The 25,776-nt window shown below is 33.9% G+C and overlaps 1 protein-coding gene across 17 annotated transcripts in view; it reads right to left on the bottom strand.

The window, feature by feature from the left end:
• PAM (peptidylglycine alpha-amidating monooxygenase) overlaps nucleotides 1-25,776 on the bottom strand; it is a 269,177-nt gene that overhangs the window by 68,231 nt on the left and 175,170 nt on the right. For all 17 annotated transcript variants that reach the window (XM_076008209.1, XM_076008207.1, XM_076008212.1 and 14 more), the window contains 7 exons: nucleotides 15,451-15,499; nucleotides 14,235-14,302; nucleotides 13,094-13,174; nucleotides 12,740-12,816; nucleotides 12,091-12,194; nucleotides 3,046-3,230; nucleotides 1,905-1,976 (listed from right to left, as the gene is read on the bottom strand). In XM_076008209.1, coding sequence (XP_075864324.1) covers nucleotides 1,905-1,976; nucleotides 3,046-3,230; nucleotides 12,091-12,194; nucleotides 12,740-12,816; nucleotides 13,094-13,174; nucleotides 14,235-14,302; nucleotides 15,451-15,499 — 636 coding nt within the window. The remainder of the gene's footprint in view (nucleotides 1-1,904; nucleotides 1,977-3,045; nucleotides 3,231-12,090; nucleotides 12,195-12,739; nucleotides 12,817-13,093; nucleotides 13,175-14,234; nucleotides 14,303-15,450; nucleotides 15,500-25,776) is intronic.

The following is a 25,776-nucleotide window of genomic DNA, read 5'->3' as shown; positions in this document are numbered from 1 at the left end:
TTTTTTTTCACATAATTCAGGAGGTAGCATTTTGATGGACCCACTAATTTCAACATATGGATATCATAGCCTGTTTTCTACAATATGAAAATTAATAATATCTGAACAATGCCTTTTTCCTTTGCAAGTTAAATCACTTTATTTACAGCATTTTTATTCATAAGTAGAAGAAAAGAGATATAACAGAAAAATAATTTATGTGTTCATAGAATTTTCCCCTGGAACTAATAAGGGTTTGGGTATATTTAAACCTCTGAATAGTCTACATATGCTGTAAAACACAAAGGAGTAAATGAATGGCAAAATATAAAACTATTTTAAAAGATTTAGTTTGTAGGTATATATGACACCTCCTAAATCCTAGTATTTTGAAAGAACAGATTAAATCTAACATTTAAGATTGCTTTGCTAACAAAACATCTGGGTTTCAGAGTTGTCAATGTCTCCCTTGATCAACAGCTAACTTCAAAAGAAAAGCATAGTCCAGCCTCAGTTTCCAAAGAAACATACCATTTTGCAAGATGCATCTACTAAATGGTGGTCTCATTCCACAGTGTATCATATATGTTGGTATTTGTAAATGAATTCTAAGATGACTCAAATTATTTCAGAGATATGCATTTCAAACTGCGTGAAATGTCAAAATAATTCATTGTAAGTCTGAGCAAATTTCAATACAATTTACAGTAAACACTGTGAATACTACTATATTTAGGCTGCTATCACTGACTTCCTTATAAATATATAAACAGGACTGATAAATTTAGCTATTTTAAATTGTGCTCAACATCCATTTGGTATAAAATCATCTCCTTAGTTTTGACCTAACGGAAAAACAAAGTCAACTTTGACCTAAGCTGTATTTTTTTGAAGGCCACTTTGTTAGAATTATAGAACATACCCTATATATTTTAAAAAGGCCTTTAGATTATAGTTTACCTTATGCTTCTTTCAGAGTGCATTTTCCCCTTTCAAAAGTCGTGACTTTTAAATTTTGCAAATACTATTAGTACAGGAGTGATATCTTTGACCTAGACCTAATAAAAACACATTTTCAAGAATTCCAATAGCAGTTTACAATGTCTGAGAAATATGAAACTTCTGTATGTAGCTAACAGAAAAATGCTATTTCTTGTATGCTTTATGTTGTCCATGGAAATGTGGTCGCATTAACATTAAGCTAATGTTTTAAAATATATCTTAGGCCAAAAACAACTGGATAGGATAGCACCTCATACAAAGCACTATCTTCCAAATAAACAGCAAGAAACCAAGATTCAGGAGAATAATTTTCAGTGCCAGTGCATGCAGTATATGACAGACAAGCCTCAAAATGTCTCCACTTCAAATAAATAGAACAGAGGAAGAATGATGCCTTCATAACTCACTAGATGGCAACTTAACATAAAACTACAGATGTATAAGACAATACTCCCTCCTACCTTGCTGAAGGCAGAGACTGACTTTAAAGAGGCAAGATGTGGGTCTAATTCTGAAGTTCTTTTTTTCTTGAACCTCAAATATACTTAACGAACATACCAAGTAAAACACACAAGAATTTAAATGGTAAAGGTCATTAGATTTCCAAAGCAGCCCACTGATTGTTTTAAATGATTATATTTGTACTTATTAGTCCTATACATAAAAGTTACAATATTAAATAAACTAAAACAAAGACAGAAAAACCCGACAGGACTAAATTATACTAATGAATTTTACTTTCAAGGCTAAAGTGTACTAATTGACCATTTACTCATGAATTATGCATTATATAAAAAACAGCAATACACAAGGTTTGAGGCTGATGCAGAGAGATAAAAAATATCTCAATAACTTTAGAATTTTGTTGTCTACTTGGATAATGAATACTTTACAGGCCTAGTTATAGAAATATGCATACATACCCTGGTCTAACACTTCTTCTTCTTCCCGCTTTGGCTGCTGTAGTAGAGGAATCTTATCTTTGTACTCTGTTTCTGTAAAGGATCAAAGAAGCTGAGTATAAATTTCCAGTATATATTATACACTTTAAATAGTTTATTGGAAATATGCCATCAACATAAAAATATTATTCAGGGTCTTATGTTTATTATGGTATTAGAACTTTTATGTTTTAATTCATATAATGCTTCAATTCACAAGTGCCCCCCCCCCAGCATAACCAACAATTACTAGACTTCTGACTTAATAACTAGGTCAACTATTTTTTCAGTCACATATAAGTGATATAGAATTTTAAAAATATATTAACAAAAGTACTCATTTCAAAAAATTAAAGTTAGTGATATTTTAAGAACATTTTAAGGCACATTCTATAAATATATTAGAATCTTACTAAATGACCTGATTGCTATGCTAACTTCTCTCATAAAATCTCCAACAGAAAGAAATACGAAGCTGCTCTGGCATTTTAGGGTTGATTCCAAAACCCAATAAAGTCTCATGCAATAAAACAGGGTGTGGGCTTTGCAATTCTAAACTAAAGAAATGGTAGTCAATATGACCATTTTGCTGATGAACAATAAGTTAAAGAACAATTCTGAGAATAAGATTTTTAAAAAAACAAAGACTAGTAATGCCTCACAAATCAAGAATTGTTCTTTGCTTGAAAAGGCCCATTAAACAGATAATTTAGAGTATGGCTGAAGATGATAACCATTTTTATTGGCAAATTGTAGTGCTCTTTAGAACACGGTGCATAAATTCATAAATTGTTTAAGTGATTACTGGTTATAGGAAGAAAGAGATGGGGATATGAGAAAACATGAATTAAATGAAGAAAAGTCTACATTTATAGGATTGGTCCAAACTAATCTGTTTCATCACTGGCTGTGAATTTTTCTCTTCAATTGTTTAGATGGGGACATGTTAGGGAGGGGAGATAGGACATAAAAAGAGAAAAGAGGAAATGACAATATGTGTATACATGTGATTATCTAAGAAGGAAATAAAGATTTGTAAATATTAATCATATAGTCAATAAAATACATAAGAAAATACAAAATACAAAGTCATATGTCATATTATATTAAACACTGATATTACCTTTGTGATGTCCATGCATCATAACCATATCAGACTTCACAGGAATTGGAATATTGGCCTCTGGTGGTATGGTTCTGAACATATCTGGAGCTACATTCTGTGTACAGGTCATGAAAGAAACTGCATGTTTGGCTTCCATGTAATACATAATGTATAAGTTGCACATTTCATCACTGGATGTGCCACTGCAAGAAAAAAAAATATAACAAATCAGCCATTCACATAAAACACATTCTTAATGCAAGAAAAATGCAACCAGTAAATCTGCCAGCAATAGATTCAAAGGTGAAAATATCGTACATTTATTTTATAGCTTTCATTAAAACCCATCACAGTTTTCAACATCAAAAGCACATTATTAAAGGCATATTTCCACTTAACAATGGAGTATCAGTCCAGTCACTCCATGAGTATCACCAAATACTACAGAACAAAAAGGCACTTAAGTTGCTGAGAGATACAGTACTTTCTTTTCACCCTTAAATCCTTTTATTCCATAGTCCTCTCTCATTTGCTAAAACTCATAGATTGGGCAAAGTTATTTTTCTCATGCTAAATCTTAATTATTTACTTAATAATGGGAAAATTCAGAACACTTTAACAGAAATATCATATATTATTTACAAGTCTTTAAAAATGGCTTTTCCTCTTAACACCAAGAATCTTAGACCTTGTTTTGGTTAATTACCTCCTATCTCATGGGCAGATGAATCTAGAATCATGTGTCTATCTCCTAAATGTATCTCCGCTATCTGACTTGGCAACTAGGCTTCTATAGCAGGGACAAAAAGAATGCCTTAGGAATGATTCAAAATGAAGTCAGCACTAAGGGTTCAGACCTGACTGTAATAGTGTTACACAGTTGAATGGCTCAATGTTAAAAATACATTTTAAAGGAGTGGAATGGACATATGCAAGGAAAAAAGTTCCAAATAATAAAAATAATGTCTAATAGTTTACAAAACATGTTTCTTTTCTCCTTAGTTCACATGGGTTACTATGTATTTCATTCTTTTTACTATTATTAGGAAGGAACTGTTTAAGTACACCTTCACAAGACCTTCATATAGCAAAGTAGTTTGAGCAAAGGAACATTTCCATTTTGGTATTCGTTCTGACAATTTTTAGCAAGCTTACACTAATAAAAAACAAGCTCTGAGGTGGGTTATTTGTTGTACAGAAATACATCAGTGTTGATTTTTCCAGCAATGTCACGCAGCATTCACTTCCTCTCCATAGCAACAGTAATGACATCAGCAAGGGAAGGGAAAAAAAATAAATAAATAAAATCTTTTCCAAAGAGGGATTTGATTTCTCTAAGCTTTGAAAATGTAGAGCCCCCAAGAGACCACAGGAATAAGGCCCTGCCATCGGAAGCTCTGTTTGTGCTTTAGAAATCATTTGGCTTCTCACTCGTGGAATCTGATACCTGTCAGTGTAATTGCCTCACCCATGACACATAAGCAAATAGTAGAGTGCAAACCCAAACACACACCTGTTCCCTACGCATATCTTCGTGGTGTCAAAACACCATCCCTAAGAATTACATTTTAACACCCTTGAAGTTGGTCAGAAAATTGTGTGCTATAAAACAAATGGCAGGTGCAAAAGTAATAAGCCAGAGCCTCCTACCATTTCGTTCTTCTCTTCCCTGCTCAAAAATAGGAAGTATGTGTAGATCCAGAGAGCAAGGAGGGAAAAGGAATTTAAGATGTGGCATTAGCTTGAAAAAACCTTGACTCATCTCACAGAAAAGGGAGCAAAATAATTTAAGCATCTCAAATTAATGAAAAGAAAAAATTTTAAAAATTTATATAATAATTCATGAAACTTGTAATTTATCAATGGACAGTTCCTTCCATATTTTATCTGTTGGGGAACATCAATGCTCACTCTTTCACTGGGGAAGGTATACCCACCCACAATAGCATATGTAATACAACTAGTATCCTGATTTCTTTCCCTATTATTAGAAAACTAAACAAAGCAAAATAATTATAACTTCTGGTCTAAATGTTTTTGGTTCTCTGGGCTAGTGTTCCCTGTTACATAAATGAAATAATTTATTCTGTGCATTATTAGCATATGTTTTTATAAAATGCATAGAGAGAGGGAGCCCTTACATTCTTTCACTCTTCCTAATTTTCTTCTAGAGTAGTATTTCCAAAACTATTACCCTAAAACTTTGGTCCTCAAAATGCTTGCAGATGAGTTGAGAAAAAGTTATTTGATGACCAGATGGAAATGTTGGATTACACAAGTTAAACAGAATTCTGTACTGCTGGAGCCTTTATTACACAATGTGCTCATGATGCTATGAAGAGTGGATACAGTAGACACTATTCCCCAAGAGAATCTGACAGGCCCCTTTGTGTTGCTGCATGTTCCTTCCAGGACGTAATTTAAGAAAAGTTGTACTATGATAGTTATGCCTTGCTCTTTCATGGGTAGAAACATAATCCCAGTATTGTTTAGGAACGACCACTCAAAAGGGTTTCTTCACTAGAATAGTTTGTAGATACATGTGAAAATCAATTCTTATTTCTAAATAATACCAATTACCTACATACATGATATGTACATGTAGTATGGATATTCACAAATATCCAAATATATATATTCATAGATATGCATACAGTGTGTATCTAGAAATGTTGTATAACACACTTTACCTATATATATAACATATCTATGACCTATTTATGTTCTTTCTATCCATCCTTACATCCACTCATCCATTTATGTAAACAAATAGTTTAAACTTTCAGAAACATCAATTAGATACTTGAGAAGAGACTGATATCACAAAGTTTTAAAGTAACTGAAATAGAATGTTTTGTTAATATATGTTCTCTTAAAGATAATTGTTCTGTTTCTAAACTTGTTACATGTATATTTAGAGGACTTGCTTTAATACGCATTTGAAAAGAAATTATACTAAAAGTAAAAAGAGTTCATTTCAAACAAGTAAAAGGTAATCAATCTGGGAACAAGGAGCCACACTGTGGCTCCTTGCTAAGGGGAATAATAAAAAATACAATGATCAGGACAAGAACCTACTCTTACTAAATAAAATTCATTGCTAGTGAATTTGCTAGTGAACTGTTGGTAAGTGACAATTAAAAAAATTGTAGACAGTGATAACAGGTAAGAATATTAAATAATAAGGTGGCATAAATTTGGAATAATTTTATACTAATATGGGATACAGAGGCAGCATTTACTGTCTTAGAAATCGTGTGTAGTGAGGCTACATGTTTGAAAAATGCACAGTAATATAGGAAATAATAGGAAATCAGCAACTTTCAAAATAATATAACTCTTTGTCCTTTATAACGTATGATCAAACTTTACTAATTAGTGAATTTGAGAAAATGAAAAATAAAAACATAAGCTAATGTTGCAAATTATTTCTTCAAAAGTGAGTTATCTAGCCATGTATTGAGAAAAATTATATATATGTGTGTAAAATTATATGCATGTATACACATCCTCATGTATACATATATACAATAAAGTAGTTTAATTAGACTTACATATTATGTGTTAATTTTACATACACGTAAATGTGTTCATCTTTAAACACATAAGATTTTCTGAGACATCCTAATTAGCTCACCAATATAGCTCATCTGGGGTACCAATTCTATGACACAAAATTGAGTTGATCAAATACTTTAGGAACCTTTGCTATCACAAGTAAAATTTCATTAAAAGAGCAAAATAAAAAGAAAAGAGTCCTAGTTTATTTTTTTCCATCTATAATTGGACTTGTAGTCAAGGTAACTCTGAGCTCCTATCTGACAGAGGAAACTATCATATGCTATTAATAAAAATGTTAGGATTCCAGCTCTAACCAGGAAAATATAAGATGTGCTATATCACCATTGTTTCTTAGAGCTGAATAGTACTCCATGGTATACATATACCACATTTTATTAATCCATTCTTGGATTGATGGGCACTTGGGCTGTTTCCACAGCCTTGCAATTATGAATTGTGCTGCTATAAACATTCGAGTGCAGGTGTCTTTTTTGTAGAGTGTCACTGGATCATTTGGGTAGATGCCCAGCAATGGGATTGCTGGATCAAATGGCAGATTCACTTGTATCGCTTTAAGGTATCTCCATATTGCTTTCCACAGAGGTTGAACTAGTTTGCAGTCCCACCAGCTTATCCCAAGAATGGAAAAACAAGCACCAGATATATTCTCCAGCAAACTGGTATTAACTGAGTAGCACCTAAGTGGACACATAGGTACTACAGTAATAGAGTATTGGGCAGGTGGGAGGGGGGCGGGGGGCGGGTATATACATACATAATGAGTGAGATGTGCACCATCTGGGGGATGGTCATGATGGAGACTCAGACTTTTGGGGGGAGGGGGGGAAATGGGCATTTATTGAAACCTTAAAATCTGTACCCCCATAATATGCTGAAAAAAGCAAAAAAAAAAAAAAAAGGTAAAACAAAAAAAAGTTAGGATTCAAATCATCTTTAGTATCAGCATCAGTTTGCCTATTTTATTCCACAATCATTCATCTTTCTTTCACTCAAAAATAAAAAATCTCACTTTAAACCAGACAAATTGCTTTCTGTATTCCTAAGGGAGGATTTTGACATGCCTACTCTTATTTTCATACATATGCCATTAAATTGCTACTCTGAATGATTATTAACATGAGAAAGGAGGAAGGAAGGTTGTGTTCATCCATCTGCCCTGGCTCCATGGAACAGCCCTTTAAACATTCCCAGCACCTATGTGATTCCCTGAAATGATGACTGCTGGCATCACTTATATTCCAAGATTACAATAGTGAATTTCTTTCATCTTCTTGCATAATAAAGTGCTTACATGGTAACTCCCCCTTTTATACTGGCATACTTAATATAAATAACTTTAAATATGACATAGAGTATGAGCCTGAAAATAGTAAGCCCTCAATCAGTATTTGTTGAATGAATGAAGAATGAATAATCTTGTTTAATACATGTTTATAACTTATTATGACATAATATGTTAGCCTAATATATCACACTACTGAATAATGAGCCAGGTTAATTTCATATTCTTACCTGACCTGTAGCATTTCTGAAAATACTTATCTAATTATATCTGTATCTTTTTATATAGTATCTAATCTATCTAGGTTCTATGAGGGCTTTTATAAAAGTATTTTATGTTAGAAAGACATATAACAGATTTTTTAAAATACCAAGTATTCTGAAAGTTATCATTTACAAAATTCCAAATATTGTTGTACCATGTCTATGTTGCAGACACTCCACTAGCATAATTATTCTAAAACTCCTAGCCTGTGTCCTTTACAGTCAACAAATGTTAGGGGTGAAAAATAATCAAAATGTGTAATACTAATTTTGGAAAGAAATATGAGTATTTTAAAGAAGTCATTTTATAAAACTTTTAGCTGTTTCCTAACCAGTTTTATGGTGCTTTTAAATATACACATTAAGGAGTTAATATTTACCATGGAACTTTATCTTTGCATATAATACACTTAAAATGCTGATTAAAGTGCTGTGTTGATATGTATGAATACTCATATTCTCATGAAATGACTCATTCCAAATGAAAAATATGACCAACAAAACTGACCAAATTGGTAAATATTATCTACCTATTCCTAAGAATTAATTTTAAATTTTAGCATATAAAGTTTTAGGCTGATTAGCTGACTTAATTAGTTTAATTGACTGGCTTAATTAAATTTTATTTTTTAATTTAAACTTGACTAAACATTTGAAATGAATTTGGAGAAGTGTCATGTTGAATATAAAACATGTAATGCAGTCAGGCACAAAATATTGCTTCTTCATAGATTAATTGGTACATAGTACACATTGGTACAAGCTTGTTCAAGATATACTATTCATATTTATTGTTTAAAAATAAATATATCTGGATAAAACATGTTTTACCATTAGTATATTCATTAATATATCTTGTCTTAAATCCACTTATTTTTAAAATAATTTTTAAATTATTAATATTATTTTTGACTGACAAATCATAACTGTATACACTTATGGGGTAAACTGTGATGTTTCAATATACATATACAATGTGGATGACTAAATCAAGCTAATTAACATAGCCATCACCTTGGTTACCTATCATTTTTTACGATGAGACATTTGAAATTTACTCTTCAAATGAAGAGTAAAAAATACAATAATTTTATTGTAAATTATTATTATTTTGAAAAAGACAATATTTATTGGCTATAGTCACTCTGCTGTGCAATAGATCTGAAAACCTTTCTCCTGTCTATCCGAAACTATGCACCCCTAGATCAACAACTCCCATTCCCTCCCTCCTTAACCCCTGGCCACTAGTATTCATCATTTCACTCTATACTTCTATGAATTCAACTTTCTAAGATTCCATATATAAGTGAGATCATTTGGTATGTATCTTCCTGTGCCTGGCTTATTTCTCAGTATAATGTCCTTCAGATTCATCTACGTTGTCACAAATGACAGAATTTCCCCCTTTTGTAAGGCTGAATAGTACTCTATTGTGCATATATACTACATTTTCTTATCCATTCATCCATAATGGACACTGAGGTTGTTAAATCCACCTATTTTTTTTTTTTTGGAGATGAATCCCTTGTATGGGAAAATCAGCCCCTATTTTAAAAAGTGCTTTTTATTAGTTAGCAATGATTGTTCTACCTAAGCAAAGTTTTCTCCAGTCCTAAAATTTCCAGCTTAATACAGAGTTAAGATGGGTTTTGGTGGAAGAATCATTCAACTGAAAATATTGCTAGTAGGCCACTGTCAACACGGTTTTCCTACTGGCTGCAGAACAAGAAGGTTTAAAACGTAGAGCCAGTAATTCTCCCAGTACATGGAGGAGGCATCTACCTGGCCCCAGCCTATATTTGGATAAATGTTCTTCACAACTTGAGTGCTTCAGGCTTGGAGCTCAAGCCTGTCTCTAGTGGGAGTGAGTGTTTGTGTATGTGGGCTAGGGGTAGGTGGGAAGAGAGAAAAGGGAGGGGAGATTATATTATAGAGCATCATTTAATTTAATAGATACCATAAAATACTAGTTTTTTTTTACTGGTTACATTCTCAACTGTGATCCTATAGTACCTTATGAAGGCTGTACTCATTTTACAAAACAGAGATGCATTGCTGCTGTTATCTTTCTAAAAATGAAAAGCATTTTAAGTGCTGCAGAAATATTATGCATTACTATGAGGATTTCTATGCATGTTTAAATTTACTCAAACTTGTCTTATTAGTTTGTCATTCTACTGGGAAAAAAAATTGCTTCTGTAGTATAAATTAAATATTCAGAATACGGACTCACCCAATAACTTAATTTCCTATTATTCCTTTCTATTTCATTTATATTACAAAATGGAGTTTCTTTTATTCCACATGAGATTTATGAAAGGGTAGATTAGTGTGGTCATTTTAGGGTATTATTTTAAAGCAAAATACACATTTAAAAAAAGAGAAGAATTATTCTAGACGCATGAAACTGAAAGAGGCCTCTAGAGATCACTTTGGCCTTCCATCCTAGTACTATAACAAGTCATTAATTTCTATTACCACATAGAGGAAAACTCAAAGGATAGAATTTGCTCAAAGTTGTAAACCCTCCCAAATTGTAACGAGACCTCTAAGCAAAAAGTTCTACTTTTTCCACACTTAAAACTTGTTAACCAATGCATGTAATATGTTGAAAGGGATTTTTTACTACTTTCCTTGTTTACTTACTTCACAGGTTAAAAAAAAAAACCCAACAGCATTTAAGTAAAGTTCCCGTGGCTCTACACTGACATAAAATGAAGAACAGCTGATCAATACCCTCTGAATCATATAACCTTGTGTATGTAAAGATAGCTAAGAAGTGAATTGTCAGACTCTTTCTTTCAAATCTAATTATGTCTACTTTGCCAACCCTTTTCTTATCATCATTTCCTGTCACACAATAGTTTTACTGCTTTCCTTGAGTCTCTTTCCCAAATGTATCAAATTTATCCCAAAGCAAAGCTGTTGGAAACTTCTTGTTTAGTATAAATTGATAGTGTTTTTCTATATGTTTTGCCTTTAGCCTTAAAATTGATGCTTATTAGCATAAAAGCCTTTTTAGAGTGCATAAAAAAGTCCACCATACCAAATGCCCTCTTTTTTCTACCTGCACCAATATCTTTTCCCTTTTCCCTTACAGCCAATAGTTAGTGTTGTCAGTGCATCTAATGCATATTTTTGGATGATCACTTTCTGTAACTACTCTTTGATTAAGAGATGAATGGTTTAAAACTCTAGCTTCCAGGTGGCATCAGTAAATATTTAAAACATAGTTTAACATGAAAAGGAGGCTCCTTGATTCATTTCTAACAAAAAGCATGATAAGAAACTTTGTTTTTCATGTGTTTATTTTGGTAAGCTTTTGTGAAAGAGTTCATAGTGTTGTGAACATTTTACTTAGTGTTATAAAACATATTTGAAGGAGGCTCAGTATTTTGAAAATTATTTTAAAAGTCCTGACATTCCCTTTTGGAAAAGTGCAGCATATTATTATCCTTATTTGGCAGACTAAACAACTGGAAATTACTGAATGCACAGAAGGTTTAACAGGCAGAAAAAAATTATGGTTCTGAGTATATAGTGGGTACTACCAAATACAGCACCCAATACATTTGCCTAAATTTGAACAAAGGACAAAAGGACACTTAGAAAAAAATTTTCATAATCATTATATTTTCTTTATTAAGATGAGTTGGGGGAAGTGACATATACTCCTGTGGTAATTATAACATGTGAGGTGTGATGTTGAAGGTCTTTCTTGAAGAAGCAGGAAAAAAGGAAGTATGAAAAAATGAGCACATGTTCTAGGGTTTATCCAAATCAATCAGTTTTGAAACGATAAAATGCTCTAGTTTGTTATAATTCTCCATGACAGGACAAAAAATTGTGTAATTTATTCACAAAGCTAGCTGTCACCTACAATCATGTTTTGTCCCAATAAAATCTCTTTAAATGGTGAAATGTATAGAATCATACCCAATGCGTGTGGCTTCTGTCCTTCCCTCACCAGTGAATACACATCTTGCAGCCAGCAGGTCACCAAAACTAACATCTACTGGTTGTTCCACAGGGTAGAAAGCCTGCCAAAAAGACAATCACAGTGGTTCACTAACATCATTAATAAAACCCAGAACCACATGCTTTAATAATGGGAAGCTTGGCACACTCTGGATAGAGAGGATGGAGACAGGCAGAGAGATAGACAGACAGACATACTCAGACACACACATACACACAAAATTAAATGAGAAGAGTTCACTTTTAATTAATCAATTCTTCTTTACGACAAGAGTACCAAACTTTGAAATAAAGAAATACTATTAGCAAATGCATCTCATAAAAATCAGAATAAATGCAATAACAGCTATTTGAACACTGTCTTTAATGAAAGGATGGGAGAGAGAAGACTTTGCCAACATGTTTAGATTACACTGAGAGAAGTGATAAGGAAAGGACCAAATTGGAAGTTGTAAAAAAGGAGGTTATACAGCTCAGATACACAGTAAAGGCAGATTTAGAGATTTTTAGTTTCCAGGGAAATTCACAAGGGTTGTATAGGATTTTTAAAAATTATTTGCTGTTGGTTAATATTTTTTCTCTCAAAATTAAATATGATTCTCCATACCTGTGGCAGCTGGGGGCTCTGTCGTCCGATCAGTGTCCACTGTCCATTTCTTACTCTGTATCCACTTACTACTTTACCTGTAATAAACACAGATTATAATCATATAATAAAGTACTATAAGACAAAAGACATATTTACCCTTCTATTTTAAAATAATATCTGAATATTTTCAGAACTCCAAATACTGAGTATCTTAATGAAAACAATACGATGAAACAGCATAAAACTTTTCATAGCATTGTGTAAAATCACTTTCAATGAAACAGACTTTAGTTCAAATATAATTTACATTTATAGCACTAGCAAGCACAGTGGTAAACATTTATAATTTAGCATGTACTTTAAAGTTCTTACCTAAATGGTGAGTGTGGACTCTATAGGCAAAGACATGCATTGGATAATTTTTATAATGGCATGAAATGTCAGAATTCACCACTGCGAGAAATGAAAACACAGAAAAAAGTCACTATTCAACTGGAAAATTACATTATTCTTTTCTAAAAGTATGCGTATGGTATTCACAAGATGGTAGGCACTGGGATTTTCTTACAAAGAAAACATGCACTCATGTACTCAATAGACATTATGCACTTATTCTGGGCCCACCATGTTACTAAAATGAACTTAAGACCTCCCATATTGCACATTTTTATTTTATTCATAAACAAGATGACCATGATCAAATCAAAATACCCTGTCAGTGAAAACATAAGCTTAATTTATTGCCTTTATCTTGAAATTTACCCAGTTGAAAAAAGCTTAAAAATTGGTTTTTATTTTTAGAACAAAAGAATTTTTGAAAAATTTTATGCAATCATGGAAGATCACTAGATTGACAGTTCCTGCTGTCATATATTTTTTCTTCCTTACAGTGTAACACACAGTAGCTATGCAATGAATATTTCTTTTAGAATAGATAAATGAACAGTAAGAAAAAGATCATACTGGTCATTAACTTTAAAAGATTTCCAGTCAAAACAAATGAACAATTTTTAATATGTTCCTTTCATTAGAGTATTATTGATAAATAATATTATGCTTATTCTCATATCTTTCTCTCAGCTTGGGAGAATCAGCTATTATCCCCATTTTGCAAGTAAGGAAATAAGCCCAGTATGTCTAAGTTCAAAGATGGAATCAGTGTTGGGTTTGCTAGCCTCTTGATTTTAAACATTTCTAGGTAGTAGTTTATGCTACTGCACATTATTCAGTGTGTCTTTTGCATTTAAAGAAAGAATGATTGATTTTTAAAATACTCAAGATTTATTCTTTAATTTATACAACTCACTACTTACCCAGGGCATCTTAGCATCTCAATAAATAAAGAATGGAAAGTATTAAACCATTGGCTTGGAATCATAAAAAAAAAGAATTGGTTTATTTTTCAAGGACTCAAAGATATGAGTCATTTTAAGTTTCTAAAAAATACACTGCAAGTCCATTCCTACAGATTAGGTAATGAGGTAGTGGTAAATACTAAAATACCATTACTCACCTTTCTCTCCTGCTGGTATAACAGTGTCGACAGACATCATAAGGTACATGCCAGCAATTAAAGGCTGTCTGCAGAAAAAAGTAATATTTTTCTCAATAACCTGAAAAAGTCAAAACTACTGTCTTGGAAAAATAGACTATACCTCAATACAGTAGGTTATAAAATGTGTTCCTTGTGAAAGTTAGAATGAAATAATATAGAAAAAGAGGTAGGATATATATACACAAATCCCTTCTTTTCTTGCGAAGGCAAGCTCTAAATGGTTCCTGTGATAGCTAGGTTTACAAGTCAACTTGGCTGGGCTACAGTGCCTGGTTGTTTGGTGAAACAGCAGTCTCCATGTTGCTGGGTGGGTAATTTTTTTTAGATGTGATTAACATTTAAATCAAACTTTGAGTAAAGCAGATTATTGTGGGTGGGCCCTCAAAAGGAAGGAATTCTGCCTACAAATTGCCTTTGGATCCATGAATGCAATATCAACCCTTCCCTGAATTTCCAGTTGGTGCTATAGATTTTGGATTTGTCAGCCCTGCATTAGTGTGAGCCAATCCCTTATAATAAATCTCTGTCTCTTTCTCTCTCTCTCTCAATATATGCATATCCTATTGGTTCAGGTTTCTTCAGAGAACTCTGACTAATAACAGCTCTCATGATTCCTAGCTGTGACATTCATATCCTTATCTAATATTCTCCCCTTGAATGTGGATCAAAATAAGTGTAATAACTTATCTTTAACAAACAGAATATGTCAAAAGTGATGGTATGTCACTTCTAAAATTAGGTTGTAAAAACACTCTGGCTTCCCTCTAGCATGCATGCCCTCTCTTGCTTTTTTGCTGACTTTCTATGATGGAAGCCAGCTGCCATATTGGGAGCGGCCATTTCCAGTCCACATGGCAAGGAAATGACGGCAACTTTAAGCCAACAGCCAGAAAAGAACTGAATCCTGCCAACAAAAGTGGCTCCTCCCTGGTTGAGCCTTAAGATGACTGAAGCCCCAGCCAAGATTTTGACTGCAGCCTCTACGTGAGACCCAGCTAAGCTGTTCCCAGATTACAAGCCCACAGGGAACTGAGATAATTAATATGTGGTTATTTTAAGCTGGTAAGTTTTGGTTCATTTTTTATTCACGGGTAATAACACAGTGAACTTCTCACTTTTAAGTTCACAAAGATCTTCACGTCGTTGCTTATCTAGGAAAACTGAAGTTACTTACGGTAGACGTGTGAGGTGTAAGGACACACCAGAACAGTCTTTGTGATTATCTGAAAATACACATGGAAACACACATTTTAAATAGGAAAATGTAAAAAACAAATTGCAAACTGATACATTTTAAATGATTATAACTCAATACTTAAGAAAAAATAAATTTTCATTTGTATGGTGCTTTATATTTTACAGAGTAGTTTCATATTCATTAATTGTTGTAATTGCCAATGCATCATAACAGCAAAAAAAAAAAAAAATCCCTATTGTTTCATGCAGTCTGTAGTATTTCTTGAATCATCAAACTGACCAGTTATTGGCTTTCCTGGAGAAATACCAGATACTAGGCATAAGCCCATAGAAGAAAGTTGTTGCTACTCTCTATACCTTATCTATATTGTTGAAACATTCAGAAAAGTTGCTAAACTGAATGGTTTGTTCCAGGCTGTCCCAAACAACTTGGCTTTTCTACTTTCCAAAAACTGAAATAGCCCATAATTTGGGTTTTCATAGGTTTTAGGCATTATTGAAGTCTAGTGCTATTCAAATCTAAAATTTTATTATTGTAGGAGATTCTGATCTCTTATAGAACAACTTTCTTAGCTGAGAAGCCCGTATGTTTGCATATACACACAGTGAGACATCCCAGCAGGAGCAACTTGAACTCCTTCACACAAGGTGGTCTGGGGGCCTGAAAAGCTGCTGGACCCACGGCTGCTCCTACAGCAGGTGGCAGTTCTGGTGAGAAGCATATTTCAGCCCCAGTGTTTGGCGCAAAGATTATGACCTTCTGACTCCAACATGATCCTTGCCACAGTGATGTATTATTATTTACATAACCTCTATGCTGATCTCACTTCTTGTGAACTCAAAAACTTCAGCTAGTTTTGCACATTTCACTGATGATTTGTAGTGTGCTCTGACTTTGCCTGCCCTTCTGCTCTCTTGCAGTGCTTAGTCCGTAAGATAGGAAACCTCAGGAAAATTCATTTCCATTCACGAGGCTATATTAAATCTGTCTCTGACATCCATCATTATACAAAAGAATGCCACTTAAAAGGTTAATTACAATCAAGAAATACAGTGATGCCTCTGCTAATATTTTACCACACAAAATGAAAAAAAAAAAAGAAATCAAAAATGAGTTAAGAAATGTACAGAAAATGAACTCAGAATATCAAAATCACATCCTAGTTGATCAAGCTGGTTGGAAAGACTCCGTGATGAGAATGAAAGTAAACAGGAGAAAGGAGAGGAGAGGGAATAGATGGAAAATTAACCCAGGGCAGAAGACCCGAGAAATGGAATCCCATTGCTTAAAAAAAGATGAGAATAGTAATGAGTAAAAAAACTAAAATGATCTGAAATTATAGGATTGAATTTGTCCAAATGAAAGGCAGAAAAGGAAGCAAACTATTCCACCTGATTTATATTTCAATATAAACACTGTACATTTTTCCACATGTCAAATTTGTTAGATATAAACTTTGAAATTTATCTGTATATTTTTATTGCACACAATTATTGTGTGTGATTATGTAGCATTAGTGCCTTAACCCTCATCAGTTTTCAGCTAGGTGTTCACTGAGTTCCTTTGTTTAAAATAAGTGAAATCTAGGCGGGGCACAGTGGCTCACGCCTGTAATCCTAGTACTCTGGGAGGCAGAGGCTGGTGGAGTGCTTAAGATCAGGAGTTAGAAACTAGCCTGAGCAAGAGCGAGACCCCGTCTCTACTATAAAAAGAAAGAAATTAATTGGTCAACTAATATATATAGAAAAAATTAGCCGGGCATGGTGGCGCATGCCTGTAGTCCCAGGTACTTGGGAGGCTGAGGCAGAAGGATTGCTTGAGCCCAGGAGTTTGAGGTTGCTGTGAGCTAGGCTGACGCCACGGCACTCACTCTGGCCTGGGCAACAAAGTGAGACTCTGTCTCAAAAAATAAGTAATTAAAAATAAATAAATAAATAAGTGAAATCTAAAAGGTTATTTAATACTTGGTACATTAATACTAGTGATGAATATTTATACCAGTAGGAAATGCTAAGTGGTCTACAAATGAGATAACTTAAAGAACTTAGCACTCATTTAGAGAATAGGAAAAATTTAGTCAATGTTAGTTTTTATTACTCTTTCTATTGGTATATTCCAAAAATTTCAGTACATTTTATTTTTAAGAAATATATTTTCATAGTTATAAGTCTGGAATTTCTTTAATTAAAGAAAGTGAAGCACATCAAATTTCTCCAAGTAGTAACAGAGGACTAGAAAAAAGGGGGAAAAGGACCATGGGAACACTAAAAGAGTAAAACAGTTAAAAGAAAAGAGATTGTAATTAAAATTTTGAATGTTAAAGATATTGCACAAAAAGGATATTATCAGCAGGTTCTGTACTAGGTAGATACAGAACAGAATTTTAAGTGAAGTAAAGAATTTTTTGTAAGATAAATACCATGGTCTGCCTAAAATGAAATTCTTGAATTAGAAGCCATGTGAGTACAAAGAAATTGATTATATTTCAAGATCCTTTCATGACTTTCAGTAAAAAAGCTCCCCTTGACCAGATCCAAGACAATCTGATGTTTTTGAGTTTGGGACTAGAAAATGTTTGTTCCTCAGAATTCTATGTTTGTAGAAAAGAGAACAAGCCATTTTTATGTTGATTGAAGTTGTTTCAATCTACATTCACTTATTCTGTGCATTTGTTACCATGCAAAAGTCCTAATAGCTCTTCTTTTCAAGTAGATTCATTTATTCTTAGTTGTCTTATTCCAAAGTAAATTAATTGTTCTATCCTGCCTTGCACTGGTTTCCAGGGTTCACTCTCTCCAAGGTACACTCGTGACCTTTAGCTACCAATGTTATATATTTACAGAGAACTGAATCCAAGACATCCCTATTAAAGGGATCTTTTATAACTGTTGTTCTCTTGTAGTAAGATAAATTTCGGCCTAATGGATTTCAAGATATGGAGATGAAACTTCACTCACTAGATAGGTATGAGATGACATTGAGAAGGATATTTCATTATGTCATTATATTCCATTATAATGTCACATGTGTATGTACTAAGAGCTTTTGTAATGGTGAAGACATTTGTGGTGGAAAAGTTGAAAGAATCATTTGAAAAAAGAAATGTAAAATAACAGAGTCTAATAATGCCTTAGAAAAATATTACACATAGGACAGTGTTGCAGTGCAGGTGGTTGGGTGGTAAGATTTTTAAAGAGGAGTCTGGTAATGAAAGAAATGAGTATTTCCAGACACTGGATGAGACTTGAAAATAGCATTCAATCAGAATCTAATCTTAAGCAAGATGAAACTGAATGATCGCTCCACAAGGTTTCTCAGCTTGCCCTTTTTGAGAAATCGCTCTCTTCTGCTTAGGCAGAGATGTATAACCACAGCAAGGGATTTTAGCAAAGATATAGACTCAAAGAATTTCAGAATTGAAAGAGACCACAGAGATGATGGAGTTCAAATCTTACACTTTACAGACAGAGAAAAGGAGACTACAGAGATAAGAGTGTTGCTCAAAGTAATTCAACTAACTAGTGGCACGCTTGAGTATAAAATCTAATTCTCTAAGGTTAATGTTTAATAAACTTTATTTCCCCAAACAAACAAAAAGCAAGAGTTCTAGCTTTTAGAGACTTTTCCAAGGCCTTTCATCTGAGAAATATCCTGAAGCTAAAATAAAGGAATTAAGCAAGAACGGATAAGTAGTAACCCGTGGTACTTAAGGACATCCACTTAAGCAGGAAGCTCAATTCTCTTAATGGAAGATGAATGCATGGGATATGAGGTTATCCATCCCAAACTATTTAGCTTGCTTTTCTAATAATAGCGTGTAGTTCCTGCTTGGATTCATAGCTAAGTAGTAAAGTAAGTATGTGGAATAATGCATGATAATAACCTATTACATCTTAGGTTCTTGGAAGTCGGTTGGTCTCCTAATTTTTCCCTCTAGAGATAGCCCTCTATACTTCATGAGCTCATCTTGTCCTAGTTGTTTCCTGCTTCAGTAAAAGGATAGGTTAACCATGGATCCTGAGGGAACCAAAGTATTGTTATAAACTATATCCCACTAAATGGAAAAGTTCTTCAGAAAGAGAGTGGTAAGAGTGGATTTTAATTCACCGCACTCTCCCAGGAAGGTAAAGGATAGGACACACTCATTTCCTCCTATCCCAAACACCCTTTTGGATAATGGATTCTTTCCTTATAGAGCTATTAAAAAAAGCATGCCTTAGGAAAAACAAAGAAGTAACATCTTTAATAATAAAAACGTATTTTAGGAAATTTGAAAGCAAATAGTTCTAATCTGTATCATACCTGTGTGTTCTGAACATAATTTAAAGGCCACTTTCTCTACTTTCTATTTTGAACATACAAACAGAAATGAATCAGGGATAGCATAGTAAATGCAAGTAATTTTATAATAATATATTCACACCAATAGTGTAATAACTATTTGACTATTGAGCTGTCTTTATCTTTATACCTTATGGTTCTTTGTTCTAAATTAATAACCTTAAATTAATGGGACAGATGATGTCTTGCTAAGACTAAATCATGGCTCCCAAGGTGATCAAGACTAGGAGATTATTTGGGGATTAATTTCCAAAGTCAGAGAAAATTTCATATAATTAAAATTACTTTGAAAATTCCTTAGGAGAATGAAGAGTGAGGTCTCCTAATAGATCCAGCACAGCCAGTTTCCTTAGCACTGGAACAAATTGCTGTCAGTTGTGTCATTTGGGCCATGCTGTTTTCATAAAAAGATATTTCTATGCAGTTGGGCTCTGTCGTTATATAAAAAAGGTGATTTCTGTGCAACTGAAACCTTGCTGCAGAGAGATGGACACACACACACAAAATAAACCCAACTGAGAGAACTGCAGACTCAGGTCTTGTGCTCACTCCGGGCATAGGCATTTTGAAAGGAACCTGGTTTTAATGAAGCTAAGACATATTCCTTTGCTCTGTTTTTGGTATCGCCTAGATTATAAACTCAGGTACTAAAGTCACTTAAAAGTACTCAGAAAAAAGGTGATCATCCGAATTAACCAGCAAATGTGTATATTGAGGGTTTTTTTTTTTCTCGGTGTGTTTCTTTTTATTATTATTATTGTTTTTTTCAGCATGTTATGGGGGCACAACTGTTATGGTTATGTATATTGCCCTTGCTTCCCCTCCCCCCTCAAGTCAGAGCTTCAAGCGTATCTATCCCTCAGTGAAGGTTTTTTTTTTTTAAATTAGAATTTCTTCCAAACAAAATCTGAGTCACCAAATTTCTGCTAGAGAATTTATGGATCTCTGAAAGCATATACTCAAGAGTATCAGGACTCTCCAGTTACAGGTACATTGAGATAAAATAGTCCCCATTGAAAAGCACTAACACCTTAAGCTGTCATGGCAAATGTGTATCTGCTTAGCAAAATATAAGTGAAATAGGGGCACTGTTAATACACAACACCAGCTACACAGAGGTTTTCCTGGAGGCTGCTGAAAGCTGGGTTAGCAGACAAGCTTCAGTGCTAAATAAACCAGCACTATGGGAAAAAAAATCTTCAAAAAAGAATTCCTTTTGAAGCTGTCACTGCATCGAGTTAGCCTCTTTTGATTTTGTATTCACTGCCATGGGACTAGAAATTACCAGCTTCCATTTGCCTCGTGGCAAGGAAGAGAAAATGCATTTATTCATCCTGCAAAGAAGACGACTTTCGCAAATGATGGCCTGTGCTGTTCCCAAAAGAGATTAAATGGAAGGCAGGGAGACAGGCTCCCCAATCTGCTTTTATAATCGCTCCGTGTGTGGAGGATGTTATGGCACGACTAATGTCACAGCAGTTTCTTGTTTCCATCTTTTATGAATGTGGGGGAAAAAAAAGGAATCTACAGTGAAGTTTATGATTTACACTATTTCTTCTCTCGGAATTATGAACCTGCTCCAGAGTCAAACTTCCAAGGAAGTAAAATTAAAAGACAAAACCCACCAATCTTAGGTAAATACAGTATGTTTTGAAAATATGGTGCTATGTTTTAAATTTACTGATTGGTGTTTGAACTTTTTATTGAACTATAATATTCAGAAGAGTGCACATATCAGAAGGTACAGTTCCAGGAATTAAAAAAAAAACTAACAAACCCATGTAACCAGCACTCAAATTCAGAAACAAAAATCCTCTACTTGTGCCCCTTCCTGAGACAATTCAGTTTTCAGTCTTTATATTTATGCACATACCATAAACATTTGTCTTTCTGAAAGAGACATTTATTAGTTTTTGCACCAACACCGGGCATATTTAACTAGCCTGTTGACTAGTTTCATGGGTTTTAGTTGGACAATTATAAATATTATACTTGGTTACTAAGAAATATTTGTGTTCTTTTATTTCCCCTTTCTCCCAGCCAAAAGTCCTATCAACCACTTTTCACTCCCTTGTCTCTGTTTTTAATATACATATATTCATTTTTTAAAAATCTGAATTCTTTTGCATTCTCCCAATTAGTGTTTGTTCTTCCCACTGAGACCAGAATGTACCTGCAAAAGTCTAGGAGCTATGAAGAAAGTATTGGCTAAAATAAATCATGCAATGAAAAAGAGCTTGAAGAGTTTTAATTAAAGAAACTCTTTTCTTTCTTTTGAGACACTTTCTGTTGCTCCGGCTGGAGTACCCTGGTGTCAGCCTAGCTCACAGCAACCTCAAACTCCTGGGGCTCAGGCGATCCTCCTGCCTCAGCCTCCCAAATAGCTGGAACTACAGGCATGCGCCATCATGCCTGGCTAATTTTTTTCTATTTTTGGTAGAGACAGGGTCTCGCTCTTGCTCAGGCTGGTCTCGAACTCTTGAGCTCAAATAAACCGCCCTCCTCGGCCTCACAGAGTGCTAGGATTACAGGCATGAGCCACTGTGCCCAGCCGAAACTCTTTTAATACTATTTAAAATATGAGGTTGAAAACATATTATTCATATAAAATGCTCTGTTATGAATTTCTGAAGAGTGTTGAGGATATTTTCTTTATATATAAAAGATTTACCTTTTATCCCCTTTGGATTTCTCAGCTATTAATATTTTGTGCAACAGTGTGCTGCCCCTCTTTTGTTTAACTTAAACCTCTAAATGCTCATGACTGATAAAGAGAAGGTAAACCTGACAATAAAACTATCCCATTTTGTTTGAAAAACAGAAAGTTTATATTCTGCAAAAGCTATAATTTCATTGGAATATGTTTTTTGAAGTTCAACCTAAAATTAGTGGCTACGTTTTCAAACCAATTATCTTCATTAACTTAAAGTATTATTCTGTATTGTATTTTGGTTCTTCACGGAAAAAATAAACCAAAACATGTAATTTACATATAATAATGTATGTATATAGTCCCTGGTATTAATTAGGGAATACACTTTGAATATTATAGTTCATATATTTGATGTAGCATTAATTTTCAGTCATTCCATATGTTATGTTTAATGTAGCACGAGGATTAATAAAGTAACATTTATAAAGCACTTCTGAATTTAGTATATAAATGCTAAGTACTAATATCATTACTACATTAATGGAAAACTTTTGAAACCCTTTGGTGACCCAAATTATCTCTCAAAATTCCCTTAGACTTTAATTCTTCTATCACAAGATAAAGTGGCAGGGTACACGGACCTGTGGTTACTGATCAGATTTTACTTTATTTTAGTTATTATTAGGAGGGGATACATCACACTTAAGTTGAAAAACAAAAATAAGAAATATTTGCAAAGAAATGGGGCTACAAAGTATGGGAGAAGAAAAATGGCCCTACAAGAAGAAATACTTTCGAAAGTTTTCAGAGATAGAAAAAAGAAGAATTAATATATAATGAGAAGAAATGGAGAGTAGGTGAAAAGTTTTCAAATTGGACAAATAGGAGAATGATGTTCTCTTGGGAGAAATAGGGAAGTTAGAAGGTTGTCTTCTGGATCTAGGGGTGGTTTGATTTTATTTTGCTAATAGAATATTCTGTAAATATTATTAAATGTTATGAACAAATTGTTTTCGTCGAATGCTTTTTTAGGCCATGTATTTATTAATTAATTTATTTTTTGAGACAGAGTCTCACTTTGTTGCCCAGGCTAGAGTGAGTGCCGTTCAGCCTAGTTCACAGCAGCCTCAAACTCCTGGGCTCAAGCAATCCTTCTGTCTCAGCCTCCAAAGTAGCTGGGACTACAGGCAAGCGCCACCATGCCCAGTTAATTTTTTTCTATATATTTTTATTTGGCCAATTAATTTCTTTCTATTTTTAGTAGAGATGGGGAGGTCTCGATCTTACTCAGGCTGGTTTTGGACTCCTGATCTTGAGCAACCCGCCCGCCTCAGCCTCCCAGAGTGCTAGGATTACAGGCGTGAGCCACCGTGCCTGGCCTAGGCCATGTATTTATTTAGGGTATCCTTTCCATTTTGTAAGTAAAATAGTCAACTAACATAAAAGGAATTAGTACTAAAGGGGAAATAGAATGTGCAAATCCTAACACTTCCTTCTAACGACTTCTTTCTTTTCCCAGAATTTTTAGAAAATAATAAACAGACATGTCAGGGCCATGAAAGGAGCAGCGAGGGGCAGTGTGAAGTGCAGGAAACCCGTGGGAATAAGAGTGGTGAGCGAAAAAACATACCTCGGCTAGTGCTGCCAGTACCCTGGGCTAAATTTCACTAAAACGGAACTGCAGCTGTAATTTTTCTGTGAGCCAATGGGCAAATAACTTCATTTCTCCTCTTAATTTCCTTTGGTTAAAAATAAGTGGTATTTGCTTTTAATTTACAGGGAATTAATTAGTTGATGACTATGTAGCTCTGACCAGTTTGAAAAAAGGGAATTAATAATTACAACTGTTTAAAAAAACATGAGTCACAAACAGGTCAGTGAAAGTAAAGCAATAAGGCTTTCTCAAAAACAACTAGGAGAATTAAAAGACTTCTGAAAAGTCTGAAATGCTAAATTGCATGTAGGAGTTTTTCTTTTCCCCAAAAAGACATCACTGAAGCTAAATACTATATTGTTCAATGTTGAACTGCTTTTTTCTTTAAATCCACACTTTAAGGGATAAAAAACATTCTGAATATATTCTTTAAAAAAGGAATGATGCTGTAGTGCTTTGCATATATTTTCATAACCAAATGAATGGAAATGTAATTCCCAATACTTAATGGCCACAATTAGATATTAAAATAAACAGGTGTCCCATGGAATGGATAAGATGAATAAGGATCGTTAGTCTTCCACACTGAAGATGATTAACAAAGTTGAAATGCAGGAAGCTACAGAATCAGAAAGCTCACATTTATGTGAAGCGATTGGCAAGAACAAAAATACTGCAGGATAATAGGCTGCTTCTGGATCATTTGAGAGGTACTGAATAGTCCTAAAATCATTCCTATGACGCACATCAAGCTGCTTGTGTATAATGAAGGTTAGAGAAGAACATGAAGAACATCCGATTACAACTCATCTGAAATCAGTGGGATTGTCAAGCAACCTGGTTAGAAATATCCCTACATGATAAGAGAAAGGGATTACTTCAGACATTAAAATGAAAAGGCACAAATGACATGAGGTAAACCACTCTGATCTTCATTAATATTCATTCTATTGTGCTTCAGTTCACTCCTCTTCGTAACTATGGCTCAAATGATTTTTTTTTTTAAATACTGACTCCCTTACTTGTTTTATATAGTTAGGGCATGAACTTTGTCACGAGAAATCCAATACAAATTACAATCTTTTAGTTTTTAATAAAAGTGGACTACCTAAGGCAAGTCACGTAACTTTCTGAGCATTGATTTTCATTTCTGTAAAATGGATGGGTTGGGCCAGAAGATCACTCTCAGTTATGCGGTTCTCATTCTGTCACTCTGAACTCTCTGTTCTCAGTCTCTGGTTTTAAAAAGAAGCGCTTTGAAAACGAATTAGTACACAACACATAAGATCTATTGGTCTTATTCTTTATTTTCAGAAGAAAAGAAAATATAAGCCATGTTTTCCTCCCAACAATGCCTTCTTGGCCCACGTTTCAACCTCTTTCCTTTATCTGAAAAGGCTCAAGAGGCTAAGAAATTTCACACACAATGAATGTTACCTTCTTGCCAGTCCTTTCTTTCTCTGAGTTGGTCTCATGGTCCTCTCCCTTTCTAGACTCTGTCTCTACATATATTTCACTTAAAAATAAAATATGCAAAAAGTAAAGGGATGTAACTTATTTTGTCCCATTCTTCAAAAAGGTTTATCTAGATAACATGTGAAAAGAAGGAGTATTTTCACATGTATACATGGGGAGGAGGATCTCCAAGAAAGTA

This window comes from Microcebus murinus, chromosome 11 (genome assembly GCF_040939455.1).
Source record: "Microcebus murinus isolate Inina chromosome 11, M.murinus_Inina_mat1.0, whole genome shotgun sequence".
NCBI classification, from domain to species: Eukaryota; Metazoa; Chordata; class Mammalia; order Primates; family Cheirogaleidae; genus Microcebus; species Microcebus murinus.
Note: the sequence above shows the minus strand (reverse complement) of the source record. Positions and strands in the feature narration are given on the sequence as shown.